Here is a 13,642-nt window from a genome sequence, read left to right on the forward strand (position 1 = left end):
TTAGACATAAAGGGTAAGACTATAAGCAAATTGGAAGAGTAAAGAATAGCTTACCTCTCAGATCTATGAAGAATGGAAGAATTTATGACCAAACAAGACATTGAGAACATTATGAAATGCAAAATGGACAATTTTTATTACATTAAATTAAAAAAGTTTTGCACAAAGCCAATGCAAACAAAATTAGAAGGGAAGCAGAAATCTGGGAAATATTTTTTTCCAGTCAGTATCTCTGATAAAGTCCTTATCTCTAAAATATATAGAAAACTGGGTCAAATTTATAAGAATACAAGTCATTATGAAGAGGTAGATTCCATACAAAGAAATCAAAGTTATCTCAAGTCACATGAAAAAAAATGCTCAAAATCACTATTGACTAGAGAAACGCAAACTAAGACAACTCTGAGGTACCACATTACACCTATCAGATTGATTGACATGACAAAACAGGAAGACAATAAATACTGGAGAAGATGTGGGAAAATTGGAATACTAATGAATTGTTGGTGCAGTTGTGAACTGATCCAAACACTCTGGAGAGCAACTGCAAACTATGGCCAAAGGATTATAAAAGTGCTCATACCCTTTGGCCCAAAAATACCACTTCTGTAGCCCAAAGAGATCATAAAAAATGGGCAAAGGATCAACATGTACAAAAATATTAAAAGCAGTTCTTTTTGTGGTAGCCAAGAATTGGAAATTGAGGGAATTTCCATGAACTGGGAACAAGTTGCCATATACTGAACAAGTTGAAGTATATGAATGCAATGGAATACAATTGTTCCATGAGAAATGATAGGCATGTGCCCTGTACCCCCAAGGACTCCACCCTGATGATTTGTTGCCCAGCTACCCCTCAGGACTTGGAAGTGAGAGCTGGAGCATTGTTAAGACTGGGACTTGGCTCATTAGAGCTTACATCTGAGAGTACCTATAAGGGCAGTGTGGGGAGGATACACCCTAAGAGGACTTTTCTTGGACATTTTTGTTGGGGATTGAGGAAGGAGGAGCTCGTGCCTCAAAAGATGATGTTATGTAAAGCATATACCTTTGTGTTTATTTAAAGCCATATGGCCACCCTGGTAATGAGTGACTATGTTATGTATTCTGCAAATGTGAATTATATTGTATTTACTTAAGAAATGGTAATGCCTGTTCAGATACAAGTTGCCCATGTAATGATTGTGAAAGATGTTGGGGCTGAGTCTATTGATAACGCATTTTTTGTTTTAGTATAATCAAGTGCCTCTGATTGAATGATGTGGTTAAAGATCTTCCCCATCCATTAAAGGGCCTGGGAAGATTTATAGGAAGGCCCACACCTTTTGTTAAATAGGCACTGGTTCTCAAGGATTCTGATGCCTCTGGCTCTAAAAAATGTACAAATACTCTGAGAGTGAGGTTTTACTTTGGGGCTTAGTTTTTCGAAGAAGCTTCAGGTGCCAAATGAAACTCTGGGAAGCTGCTAAGCCACCCCCCACCCAGCTTTGAAAACCCAGATGTTGGTGCTTTCCTCTCTGGTAACTATGGTCAGACAGTTGGATGTATGTATTGCTTATGCCAGACATTTGGAAGCATGTCTGTTGATTTTGTTTTCTCGGTATTTTCTCTGAAGTTCAGGGTGCTGATTATTTCCCCTGAACTAAGTGAATGATACATGTGCTTGATTAAAGTGATTGTTGACCCCTCTAAAAAAAAATATCAGCAGGCAGAATTCAGAAAAACCTAGAGAGATTTACATGAACTGATGCTAAGTGAAGTGAGCAGAACTAGAAGAACATTGTACACAGTAACAGTAACATTGTGCAATGCCCAACTTGGATAGACTTAGCTCTTCTCCACAGTTCCAAAAGACTCAAGATGGAAAATTGTATCCATATCCAGAGAAATAACTATGGATTCTGAATGGACTAAAGCATGCTTCTCTCTCTCTCTCTCTCTCTCTCTCTCTCTCTCTCTCTCTCTCTCTCTCTCTGTCTCTCTCTTTCTCTCTCTCCTTTCTTGTTTCTCATGATTTTCCTTTTGGTTCTAATTCTTTACAACATGACTAATATGGAACTATGTTTTACATGATTGTATATGTATAGCCTATATTAAATTGCATGCCATTTTGAGAAGGGGGGTGCAGAGGGAAGGGGATAAATTTTAGAACTTGAAAATCTTACAAAACTGAACATTGAAAACTAAAAACCAAACAAATAAAACTTTTAAAAATTGCCAAGACATTCAAGAGACTTATGTAAAGGCAGCTTTAAAATAGTTTTCATGGAAATCATGGAAGGACTTTTTTTAAAGAGAGATAGACCTTTTTTGTTGTGTATACAAGTAAGTATAGCAAAATGGCGGTATGTACTAAACTAATTTATGTAAACACAATGCCAACAGGTTACTCTATATGATTAAATAATCATGACAAAATTCAAAAGAAGAAAAATACTGAGAATCACTTTGAAGATAATGAGTGAAAGGGAACTAGTATCAAAGTAGGTTATGTAATAATAAATTTTTTTAAATGTGGCAATTGAAAAAGAATAAGTTTATAGATCGATGGAACAAACTAGACACCCAGAAATAAAATCTAATGAATAAGAGAAATTAACGTTGGACAAATTCATATTTTTTAAAACTCTGAGAAATAGTCATTATCCAATTAAAAACTTCTGGCCAAACTGGATATGGCCAAAAGTGACTTTGGATCCACATTTCAAGTTATGCATCCCAGTAAGCTCTAATTGAATCAGGGGTCAAATTTTTTAAAAACATTAATGAAATGGAAGAAAATTACATAATATATTCATTTCAACTATGGAGAAAAGGGATACATTAGCCCACTAGATGAAATTATGGAAGATCAAATTGATGAGTTTCATTATGCAATGAAGAAAGAATTTTGCATAAGAAAATCAATATATTTCAAATCTAAAGGAGACATATTAGGGAAATATTTGAAATAAATATGTCAGATAAAAGTCAAACAATTAGAATGAATAAAGGGGTGATATATATATATGTATATATGCATATGTATACATATATATATATATAATTAAAAGTATAAAACCCCCAGTGGATCAGTAGTCAAAGGGCATAAATAATTTATAAAGAAAGGAATGTTATCTGCTAAATACAGGAAAATATCCTAAAACTTTCCAATAATCAGAGAAATGCATATCAAAATAACCTTAAGATATCACCACAAATATACTGGAATAGCAAATATCCCCCAAAGTAATAGGCTATGATATTATTAGGTCTATGAGGAAAAAGGCAGCCTGATATATTTCAGGGGGTCTGTAGACTGATGTAAATGTTTTGGAAAGCAATAATGCAATATGAAAGGATTTATAAATTCATGACTTTTGACCCAGTAATTCCAATGTAGAATTCTATCCCAAAAAACATCATAAAGAGAGGAAAAACTAATCAGTATTAAAATATTCATAGCTATTCTATTCACAAAAGAAAAAAGCTGTGTGTCCCACAAGTTAGAAAACGACTCAATAGATTATGGTATATCCATATAATGGAATGTTCTGTTGCTATAAAAATGATAAATACTCAGTATACAAAGAAATAAGGGAGAACTTATGTGAGTGAATTAAGCTGTGAGAATTTTATAAACATTGACTAAAATAATATAGAGAAAAAAGGAATAGAAGAAGGAAAAAAGAAAAAGGAAAAAGGTAAGAAAAGAGGGAAGGAAGGAAGGAAGGAAGAAGGAAGGAAGGAAGGAAGAAGGAAGGAAGGAAGGAAGGAAGGAAGGAAGGAAGGAAGGAAGGAAGGAAGGAAGGAAGGAAGGAAGGAAGGAAGGAAGGCTAGGATGTTTTGTCACTTTTTTGGTATGTTTGAGTGTTTCTTTTTAAAGTAAACATACACATAAACATTTTATTTCTTATAGTTTAAGGTTTACAAAATATCTTCACTCCCAACCTTAAAAAAAAAAAATCATGTATTGACCTCAGACCTTAGCATCAAGGATCAAAGATTTTGATTTTGCCATCATATCTCAGAACAAAAAGGGGTCTTTAGATCAGCAATCTAGTTCAACTCTTTATCTTATAGATGGAGAACCTGAGACACAGAAAAGAAAAAATGAAGGTTGAACATTTTGGAATAGCTATTTCAGAAGTCAACCCAGGCTCAGATTTTCAGGATAGCTTGAATTTCTTTATCTTCTTTCTTCTGATACTCATTCAACTTGGTTATGCCTACTATGGGGATTGGGGGTGGGGGAGCTGACATACAGGGAGAAGTGGGGAGGAAAGAAAAGAAGGAAGAAAACAAACATTTATTAAGTTCCTACATGTACTAGGTACTGCACTAAACATTGTACAAATATTATCTCCTTTGATCCTCACAGCAATCTTAGGAGGTAGGAGCTATTATTATCCTCATTTTACAGTTGAGGAAATTGATGCAGGAAGATGTTAAGTGATTTGCCTGGGATCATATCAGTCTCTATGATCAGTCTTTGAGGCTGCATTTGAATTCAGGTCTTCCAAATATCAAGCCAAGCACTGCCAGGGAAGGGAGGAAGAGCAGAAATTCACTAAGTAACATTGAGTACTTTGGGATAAACCAATTCATCAAAAAAGGAAGTAGAACAAAAGAAAGGGCACGTATTTACTGATAACCACGTAAAACGAAGATTAGATGGTTTCCCAGGGTCATTCAACTGGAACATTCTATATTCACTCTATGATTTTTATGATTCTTGAAGTCCTCATGGATATAGAAAAAAGTTTGTCTAAGATTTTGGAGGGAAATCTTGAGGGAATGTGATGTTTGATTTCAGAGTGCTACCAGTCTGATAAGAGATAAGATGCATAATTCATGGATTCATCAAATGCTAGAACATGGTATTAAGACATGGAGGGAACCTTAGAGTACTTACTGAATTATAAGTCATCTAGTCTAACCATTTCATTTTACAAAGGAGGAAACCAAGGCTCTAAGACATGGATTGAATGACTTGCCCAAAGCTATTTAACTAACTACTGACAAAGTCAGAACAAGAATCCATGTCTTCTAACTTCTATTCCTACTCCCCTCTTTCCCCTTTCCACTACACAATTACTGGCTCAGATATATTGTTAAAAAATTAAAGTTCCCAAGGGATGGAGATAACACAGCCTCCTCAAACAACCTGATACTCATTTTGTATTATTCTATTTTATTTTAAATATTTTATTTATATATGTCCATATTATCTCCCCCTCCTCCACCAATTTTACTTCTGACTTTCTGAACTTTAACACCATATCTCAGCTGCCATTTAGAGATGTGTGGTGAACACTTTGAAAAGGATGTGGTAATTGCAGGAAACTGGCATGGACTAATCAAGAACAGGTCTTGCATAATAACCTAATTTCCTTTTTTGACAGGATTATTAGACTCATAGATAAGAGGATTTTTCCTTGATTTTAAGAAAGCTTTTGATAAAAGTATTTTCTACTCTTCTTGCTGGACAATATGGATAAGTCACTAATTTAATAAGATAGATTCAGAACTGGTTGGATGTCAGGACTCAAAATGAACCTAATAGTTCAGTCTCAGTATGGTGGGAGGTCTCCAGCAGAGTGCCCCCAGGAATCTGTGCTTAGCTTTGTGATGCTTAACATTTTAATCAATGACTTGGATAAAGATAGAGATAATAGTCCATCAGATTTGCAATTGTCACCAAACTGGGAGTAATAGCTAATACAACAGAAGAAGGAGTCGGGATGCAGAATAATAATCAGAAGAAGAGGAAGTTATTATCATTATCATCATCACTGTTGTAACAACTTTATGTAACACCTACTTTGTGTCAGGCACTATGCTAAACTGTTTCACAATTATTATCTCATTTGATCCTCAAAATATCCCAGTGAGATAGGTACTATTATTATTCTCAATTTACAGATGCAGAAACTAAGACAAACAGATTATGATTTGCCCAGGGCAACACAGCTAGTATGTGAGACACAAATCTGAATTCAAATCTTCTGATCTCCTGGTTCTGTGATCAATCCATGTTCCCTCTAGCTACCCTTTGATAGATTTTTAGGGATTCTTATCCAGAGGTTCATGAATTTTTTTTTTTTTTTGCAAATGTATTTCAATATAATTGATTTCCTTTGTAATCCTAGGCATTTTATTTTATGCATTTAAAATAATTATTCTAAGAAGAGATCCACAGGCTTCATGAGACAGTTATAGGAATCCATTATACACTACAAGCACAAACAAGGTGGGATTTTGTTTTCTTTTTGGAGTTCAGTTTCCCAGACTCACGATAAATTGTAAACATCTAAAGGATTAATCCCCTTTAAACCCTGATAATTCACAGCTGTGGTGGGTCACATAGGTTTGGGCCTTCTTTCTGGCTGTGAGCCATTCAGGGGTTGAGTCTTTGTTACATCTTCTGGAGGTTGGCATTTTGCTTTGGAGGCTCACTCATGAGCAGGACCTTTTGACTCCTGGACAGGACTCTGAGTAACTATTTGTTAACCATACCCCACCCCAACTACTCAGATGCTGGTGCTCTCCCAGTCTGGTCATGTATGTAGGTGGTTGCAGCACTTTGTTCAAACAGTTGGAGTCCTGTCTATTGAATCTCTGATATTTCTCTGCTTGTATTTTCTATACTTCCTTCTTTCTACTTATCTGTAATTAATGATTGCTGACCTCTTTGAAGCTGTCTTTCCTTTAGAAAAGCAGATCAAAAAATCTATGCCAGCAAGTCATCCTGGGTGTGCTAGGTGCTTGCTACTACACACACAAAAACACACACACACACACACACACACAACACACCACACACCATACGCACACAAAGAACCCCTGGGCTAGAGCATAATTAGATCAATTTCAGTAGAAATATAAGTAAAGTTTTATACTTGGGCACAAAAAAATCAACCCTACAATATAATATGTGGTAGTCAGGTATGAGATGTTCTGAGGGGAAAACAAAAAAGGTGAGAGGGTTTTGATAGGCCATGCTCAGTATAATGTGGTATCCAAAAATGCTGATTAAATCTTGGGCTGCATTAAGAGACGTACACTTTCCTGCAATAGGGACATGATATAATCTGAATTTGTCCCACCACATCTATGAGGTTAATAATCTTTATAAAAAAGGAAATGATGTGAGTCTGTTTTACCTAATTTTGATGAAGCCTAGGTAGTTTTGTATGATTACCATTTCCCTTTTAGGGAATTCACTTCACTTTTCTTTAATAATCTATTCTAGAATATTTTTAAAAATTGAAGTGAAACTTATTAAGGAAAGAAATGGGACAGTGGCCAGATTTGTTGGAAGAATTAAGGGAAAGTTTGCTTTGTTTCATTTTTGTTTTGAGACTAGGGAGAATTAAACTTTTTTGTAGGCACAGAAGCCAGCAGTGACAGAGTTTGAATAAGAAAAAATGGCATTAGTAAAAAGGAATAATTGCACAAATAAGATCCTGAAGGAGGCCATAAGGAAAGGGATAAGGGTAAAGGTTGAGAGATTAACCTTCAAGATGAATAAAGATCTCTTCTAGACTGAAGGGTGGGAGGGGAGTTGGTTAGTGATACAGAAAAGATTTTAAGGAATAGAAGAGAGGAGTTAAGACAGTTCATGACATATGACTTCAGGCTTTTCAGTGAGATGTGAGGCTAGATAATATACTCTTAAGGGTAGAAGATTGGGCAGCAATGGTAGAAAAGAGAAAAGAAAAGGCATGGAGCATCTACTATAGAAAAATGTAAGAAGATACTGCAAATTAGAAGAACTATGGAGCAGTGGTAAAATCCTAGCCAAAGCAATTTACCAGGAATTTGTAGTGGGTTAATTTAAAGGACTAAGGGATTCTAGGATAGTAGCTGGTAGAATGACTTGATATAAAAGGAAATGAAGCCAATGTGAGGGAGATGGATCAGGAAAATATGGGGAGGTCAAAAGACCAAAGGTGAAGGCATATTGAAAAAAACTTACAGAGTAGATTTAGTGTAAGTGAGAGACAAGGGGAGGTAGAAGGATAGATGATTGTGACCTGACAGTAGAATTTTGAAATTCCAGATTTTGGAGGAAGAGAAATAATAACATGATCTGAAGTATAATTATATCAATGCATGACTGATATGGAGTAGAAAATAAGATCATTAGAGTTGAAAGTACTGATGAATTGTATAGCCAGATTGTCAAAAGATTTGTCAACATGAATACTGATGTCTCTGAAGGTAATTGTGGAGTGAGTTAGAAGGGAATACCACAAACTAGGGACCTATTTCATTGAAAAAAATGAGGAAATGACTTTGGACATTAGTAGTGATGGTAAAAGGGTGTGAGGAGAATGGTGCAAATGGAATAAATGAACTTCAAAAGGAGAAAGGTAAAGGAGGGGTGGTAGAACAAGATGACTTGGAAGTTGAGGAGCAAGATGTTCTCCTCTCTTCACAACCCAGGGGAGTAGGAAAAGAGACTACCAATGAAGAAATCTGAAAAGGAATATCTTGTCCACAGAGAAGATCCAGACTTTCATTAAAAAGTCTTCATTGTTAAGGAAGTTGTCAAAATGTTAGCTGAAAAGTTTTGAGGTTGTAAAGGAGTTTGCTGACAGTAGAGTTGGGGTGACAAAGGAGAGAGTAGAATGGGCTATGGAAGAGGAGGATAAACAAGATGAAATATGTTTTAAAGAAGCCTCTACCATCTTAGAGATCTCCTGCCCAAACAGGATATTCTGATATGCCTAACCATAGAGAAAACAAATATTTCCTGAAAAAATCCAGTCTCCACTTCTTCGAGATGTGCTGTGAGTATAGGAGATAGTATTAAGATTAACCACAGAACAATACATTTTCTAGAACAAACTTGGATTTTTAATGTAAATTTTTAAATTCCTATAAATCTAAGGCTAGAACAATCCCACCCACCCACATTTTCTTTCTTCTATGAAATGTCATTGATTGGCTGTGTACTCTAAATGATCCTGAATAATAAAATCCCAGTCTGTACCCTAAGAATCTAAAGCTCTTACCACCAACCAGTCTTCCTTGTTGCTGTTATTGTTGTTCCGTGTCTCAGCTGTATCTTACTCTTTGTGACCACATTTGGAGTTTTCTTGGTAAAGATACTGGCGTCATTTGCCATTTTGTTCTCTAGATCAATTTACAGAAGAGTAGTCTGAGGCAAAGAGGGTTAAGTGACTTGCCCAGGGACACACAGCGAGTAAGTGTCTGAGATCAGATTTGAACTCAAGAAGATGAGTCTTCCTGACTCTAGGCCTTGCATTCTATCCAATGTACCACCTAGTTGCCCTAAAAGACGAAAAATTATAGTTTATATATAACACCTGTTGTTATTCAGTTGTGTCCACCTTGTCATGAACCCATTCTATGGTTTTCTTGGCAAAGATACTGGAGTGCTTTGCCACTTTCTTCTCTATCTCATTTTACAGATGAGGAAATTGAGGCAAACAGGATTAAGTGACTTGTCCAGGGTCACACAGCTCGTAAGCGTTTGAGGCAGGATTTGAGCTCAGGTTCTCCTGACTCCAGGGCTGGAACTCTATCCTGTTCCACCTCTTTGACCATTCACTTTATTTGACCTTCACTCATGTAGTCCTGTTGGTAGGTGAGATTCTCCCTGGGCCATCAAAGAACTCAGGCTGAGAAATTTTCCAACAGGGATAAGAAGGAGGAGAATATGTGAATAGAATAGGGGTAAGGTTCAGAAGAACATATTACGGACATGCTGTTTGCATGTTAGACTATAGGACTATACTATTGGAACTGTGGAACTAGTTTTAAGATGTGGGAGATTGTCATGGTATGCTCCTCCAAAGGAAGACTCACAAATTGAATAAAATTGATGTTTTGGGATATAGCTCCATGAGTTTTCTTCCCAATCTAGCATTTGCTCCTAGATTAAAGTTACTGAGCCACTTCCAGGCCAGGAGAGCTAAGAAAGACTGCATTTTTAGGGTTGCTTGACTCAATCTATGAAGTTACTTCCCCAGGTCAATAAACAGGATCTAGTAGGCGGTGAAGTAGTAATTAGGTATCTTAACTATATGTGGCCAGAAGAAACTGCCAAAGAAAATGCCCAAAATTGCCATTTTTCATGTTTATAGCCATAATATTTTGTGCACTTATAAGTTTGTCAAATTGAGTTGCATTGAACTGAATCCACCACTTTGACTTTGTTGGGAGTTTGAAAGTAACCAGATTCTCCCACCCACAATTCTGGAACTTGGAGCCTACCCTCCTATATCATAGCTGTATGTTCTTGGTTGGTTCCCCATCTTTCATTCCTCCATATTCCATCTCCCTTTCTTCAGGACCTCAATGCAACAACTAATAGCAGAGCTATCCACACAGCACAGATTTTACAGTTCTCCTAATGCAGATCCACTGACATCCCTGATGCAGTTTTCTCCCCCTGTGCAACTTGACCTGCCATAGTAGGAGGACTCTCAGACTTGGTGGGTGCTTGAGACCACAGGATATTTACCAGACACATTTCAAGATAGAGATAAGGAAGGGAGGGAACTCCACAGAAGCTAAGTATGACTGCATCTTTGTTGTATGTTCTTACTGTTAGGGCAAAATGAGCCCCCTTCTTTATTAAATGTTCGGTGACTTGAAAGTGCCTCATCATATGCTAATAATAGACCAGAACTAAGTGCTAGTGTTAGAGCCACACCTACAACATCAAGTCATAAGGGGCTGATCCTTCTATATGAAGGATGGGTATCAAAGATATGCAATAAATCCTCTAAAAGATACCTTTGATTGTAAGGAAAGGAAGGAGAATATGTGTTGGGGGAAAAAGGGGGATCCCATAGTTTTATAATTTATGGAATGTAGTGTCCATATAATGCAGATGAGAAATAAACCACATGGAATCAAAGAAAATCTACATCATTGCCATTTTTAGAAGCTGGAAAACTGAAGAGAAAAAATGTAACCATTTGCTTTGGCTGCATGGAAGTCGTACTAATTATAGTCATTTACATGAACTGCTTCTCATTTATACCAAATTACCACGTAGAACAATAGCAATTAGGCATATCATCAAATATATTCCAGATTAACTTTGTTGGGAATTTAATTTGACTATAGCACTAAACTGTTCATCTATGTTCAGGCTTCCTAGTTTGCTACTCATGTAACATGGTAGTCTATCATTCATAGTCCACCACAGAGAAATAATTTTCTAAATTTTTCTTATTAAAATTGCAATCTAGGGTGAATGGAGGGTGTAATAGAACTACAATAAACTTTGAGGCTAGTTTCATACAGAACACCAGTTATGTACTGGTAAATGATTAACAGCCAGCTCTCAAAAAAATGGGCCAACATAGAACTGCTGCTGAGCTCAGGTGGTCTGGGTGCACTCAACTCTCACTCTTCCCTTCCAGCTGGACCCACACAGCCAGTTTTGGGAGAGCCTAGCCCTGAAAAGATAGGTGGAGCTCTTTTTCTCACACTCTCTGGCTCTTCACATCCTTCACTAAAGCCCTGGTCCACAATCTATATATCCACTCCTATCTCTCCATAAATATGTGACATATACAATATAATAGAGCATAGGGACTGAACCTATGGTTTCTTCTTTTTTAAAATTTGTTTCACTGGCATTTTATTTTTACATTACAAACATTTCTAGGTTATCCCCACCTTGTGAAGAGTTCTCTTGTAATAAAGTAAAATAATTAAGCAAAGTAAACAAAGACAGTGACCTTATCTGAAAATGCCTGCAAATTTTCACACCAATAGCCAATTCCCAGCCTCTTGGTTTTTTTAGAATATTTTTTAATTAACAAAATTCTTTTTTTTTCTTACCTCATCTACCTTACTCTCAATGGGGGAATGGGAGGAGAGAGAAAAGATAAACAAATTCCTCATAATAAATATGCATAGTCAGAAAAGTGAGGGGAGGAGAAAGAGAGGAATCTTTGCAGTTAGTTTGTATGCTAAATCTCATTTCTTAGATATATAGAGAACTGAGTCAAATTTATAAGAATAAGAGCTATTCCCTAGTAGATAAATGGACAAAGGATGTGAACAGGCAGTTTTCAGAGGAAGAAATCCAAGCTATCAATAGTCATATAAAAAAATGCTCTAAATCACTAATTAGAGAATTGTAAATTAAAACAATTCTAGGATATAACCTCACAGATCAGATTAGCAAAGTTGACAAAAACGGAAAATAACAAAAACTGGTGCAGCTAGAGGGAAATAGATAAATTAACATATTCTTGGTGGAGCTGTGAACTAATTCAACCATTCTAGCAAGCAATCTGGAACCACACCCAAAGAAGCTAACAAACTGTGCATACCATTTGCCCCAGAAATACTCTTAGATCTATATCACAAAGAGATCAAAGGAAAAAAGGAAAGGACTTATATGTACACAAGGATTTATAATACATCTTTATGCAATAGCAAAGAAGTGGAAACTGAGGAGGTAACTGGTTAATGGCTGAATAAGGTACAGTGTGTAAAAGTGATGGAAGGGGAAGACAGAAGGAAAGAATTTTCTTCTAATTTCTCTAATTTATAATAGGACCTTTTATATCTATGTAACATATCCAATTGAAACTTATAGTGGCATCAGGTGTGAGATGTTGGCTTAATTTCTTCGATATTGTCCAATTTCCCAAGTAGCTTTTTTTGGTTGTTTTTTTTTTTTAATCAAACAATGAATCTTTATCCCAGTAGCTGGGGTATTTGTATTTATTGAATACTGGGATTACCAGGTTCCTTTGCTCCATTGTGTACCTCATCTTTTCCACTGAGCAATCTATTTTTAGCAAGTACCACATCATTTGGAAAACTGTCTTGTTGTATTCCTCAGCCAGCAAACAGTCTCCAGCTCTGCTCTTTTGACTGCTTCCCAGAGGTTAGTTCATCATCTGGGCTGTGCAGAAGCTGATCACTCCTTATTGTTTCTTCATCATTTCAGAAGTGGCAGAGCTGAGCTCGAGCATATCCTACCACAGAAACAAGGTTCTGCTAGAACCCATCATTCCCATTTTACCCTTAAACAAGCCCATCTCCTAAAGCACTCTAGGTCACTTTTGTTCCAACCTCTTAAATTCTTTTGGTATTAAATTCTTTTCACTCTGAAACTTGACTTGTTCCCTTTTCCTTCCTTATCAGCTCAACCCGCCTGACTACATGTACATGTTGCCCCTAGTATGTTCCTGTACAGTTACTCAGGAAAAAGAAAATAGCTGCTACAAATTGTCCTGGACCTGGACTCAGAAAGAACCAAGTTCATATCTGGCCTCAGACACTTAACTGTATGATTCTTTCCAATTCCCTTATCTTCTCTTTGCCTCAGTTTCCTCATCTTTATAGATGAGGAATGCTATAATAATAGCACAGACCTTCCATATTTGTTGGAAGACAAATCAAATAGAGCTAAATGAATGTGCTATTATTGTTATTTTATCCTCTTTAAATTTTTCAAGTGTATAACATTATAGTGGATATTTACTATATGCTCTTCGTAAGTCTGTAATTTTTTTTTCGAATATTGAGTGATTGTTAAAGCTATTTGAACTTGGAAATTGGAGAGAAACACTTAAAGTTCTTTTATATGTAAATATTACATATAAAACTGTCAGGCACACAACTCCGATGAAGAAAAAAATAAAACACAGCACTA

At 36.3% G+C, this 13,642-nt stretch overlaps 1 protein-coding gene across 1 annotated transcript in view; it reads left to right on the forward strand.

The window, feature by feature from the left end:
* The first annotated feature begins 2,339 nt into the window (after window positions 1-2,339).
* Window positions 2,340-13,642, forward strand: part of LOC140523112 (interferon-inducible protein AIM2-like) — a 62,864-nt gene continuing 51,561 nt past the window's right edge. Inside the window, exon 1 of the mRNA XM_072638164.1 lies at window positions 2,340-2,345. Coding sequence (XP_072494265.1) covers window positions 2,340-2,345 — 6 coding nt within the window. The remainder of the gene's footprint in view (window positions 2,346-13,642) is intronic.

This window comes from Notamacropus eugenii, chromosome 2 (genome assembly GCF_028372415.1).
Source record: "Notamacropus eugenii isolate mMacEug1 chromosome 2, mMacEug1.pri_v2, whole genome shotgun sequence".
NCBI classification, from domain to species: Eukaryota; Metazoa; Chordata; class Mammalia; order Diprotodontia; family Macropodidae; genus Notamacropus; species Notamacropus eugenii.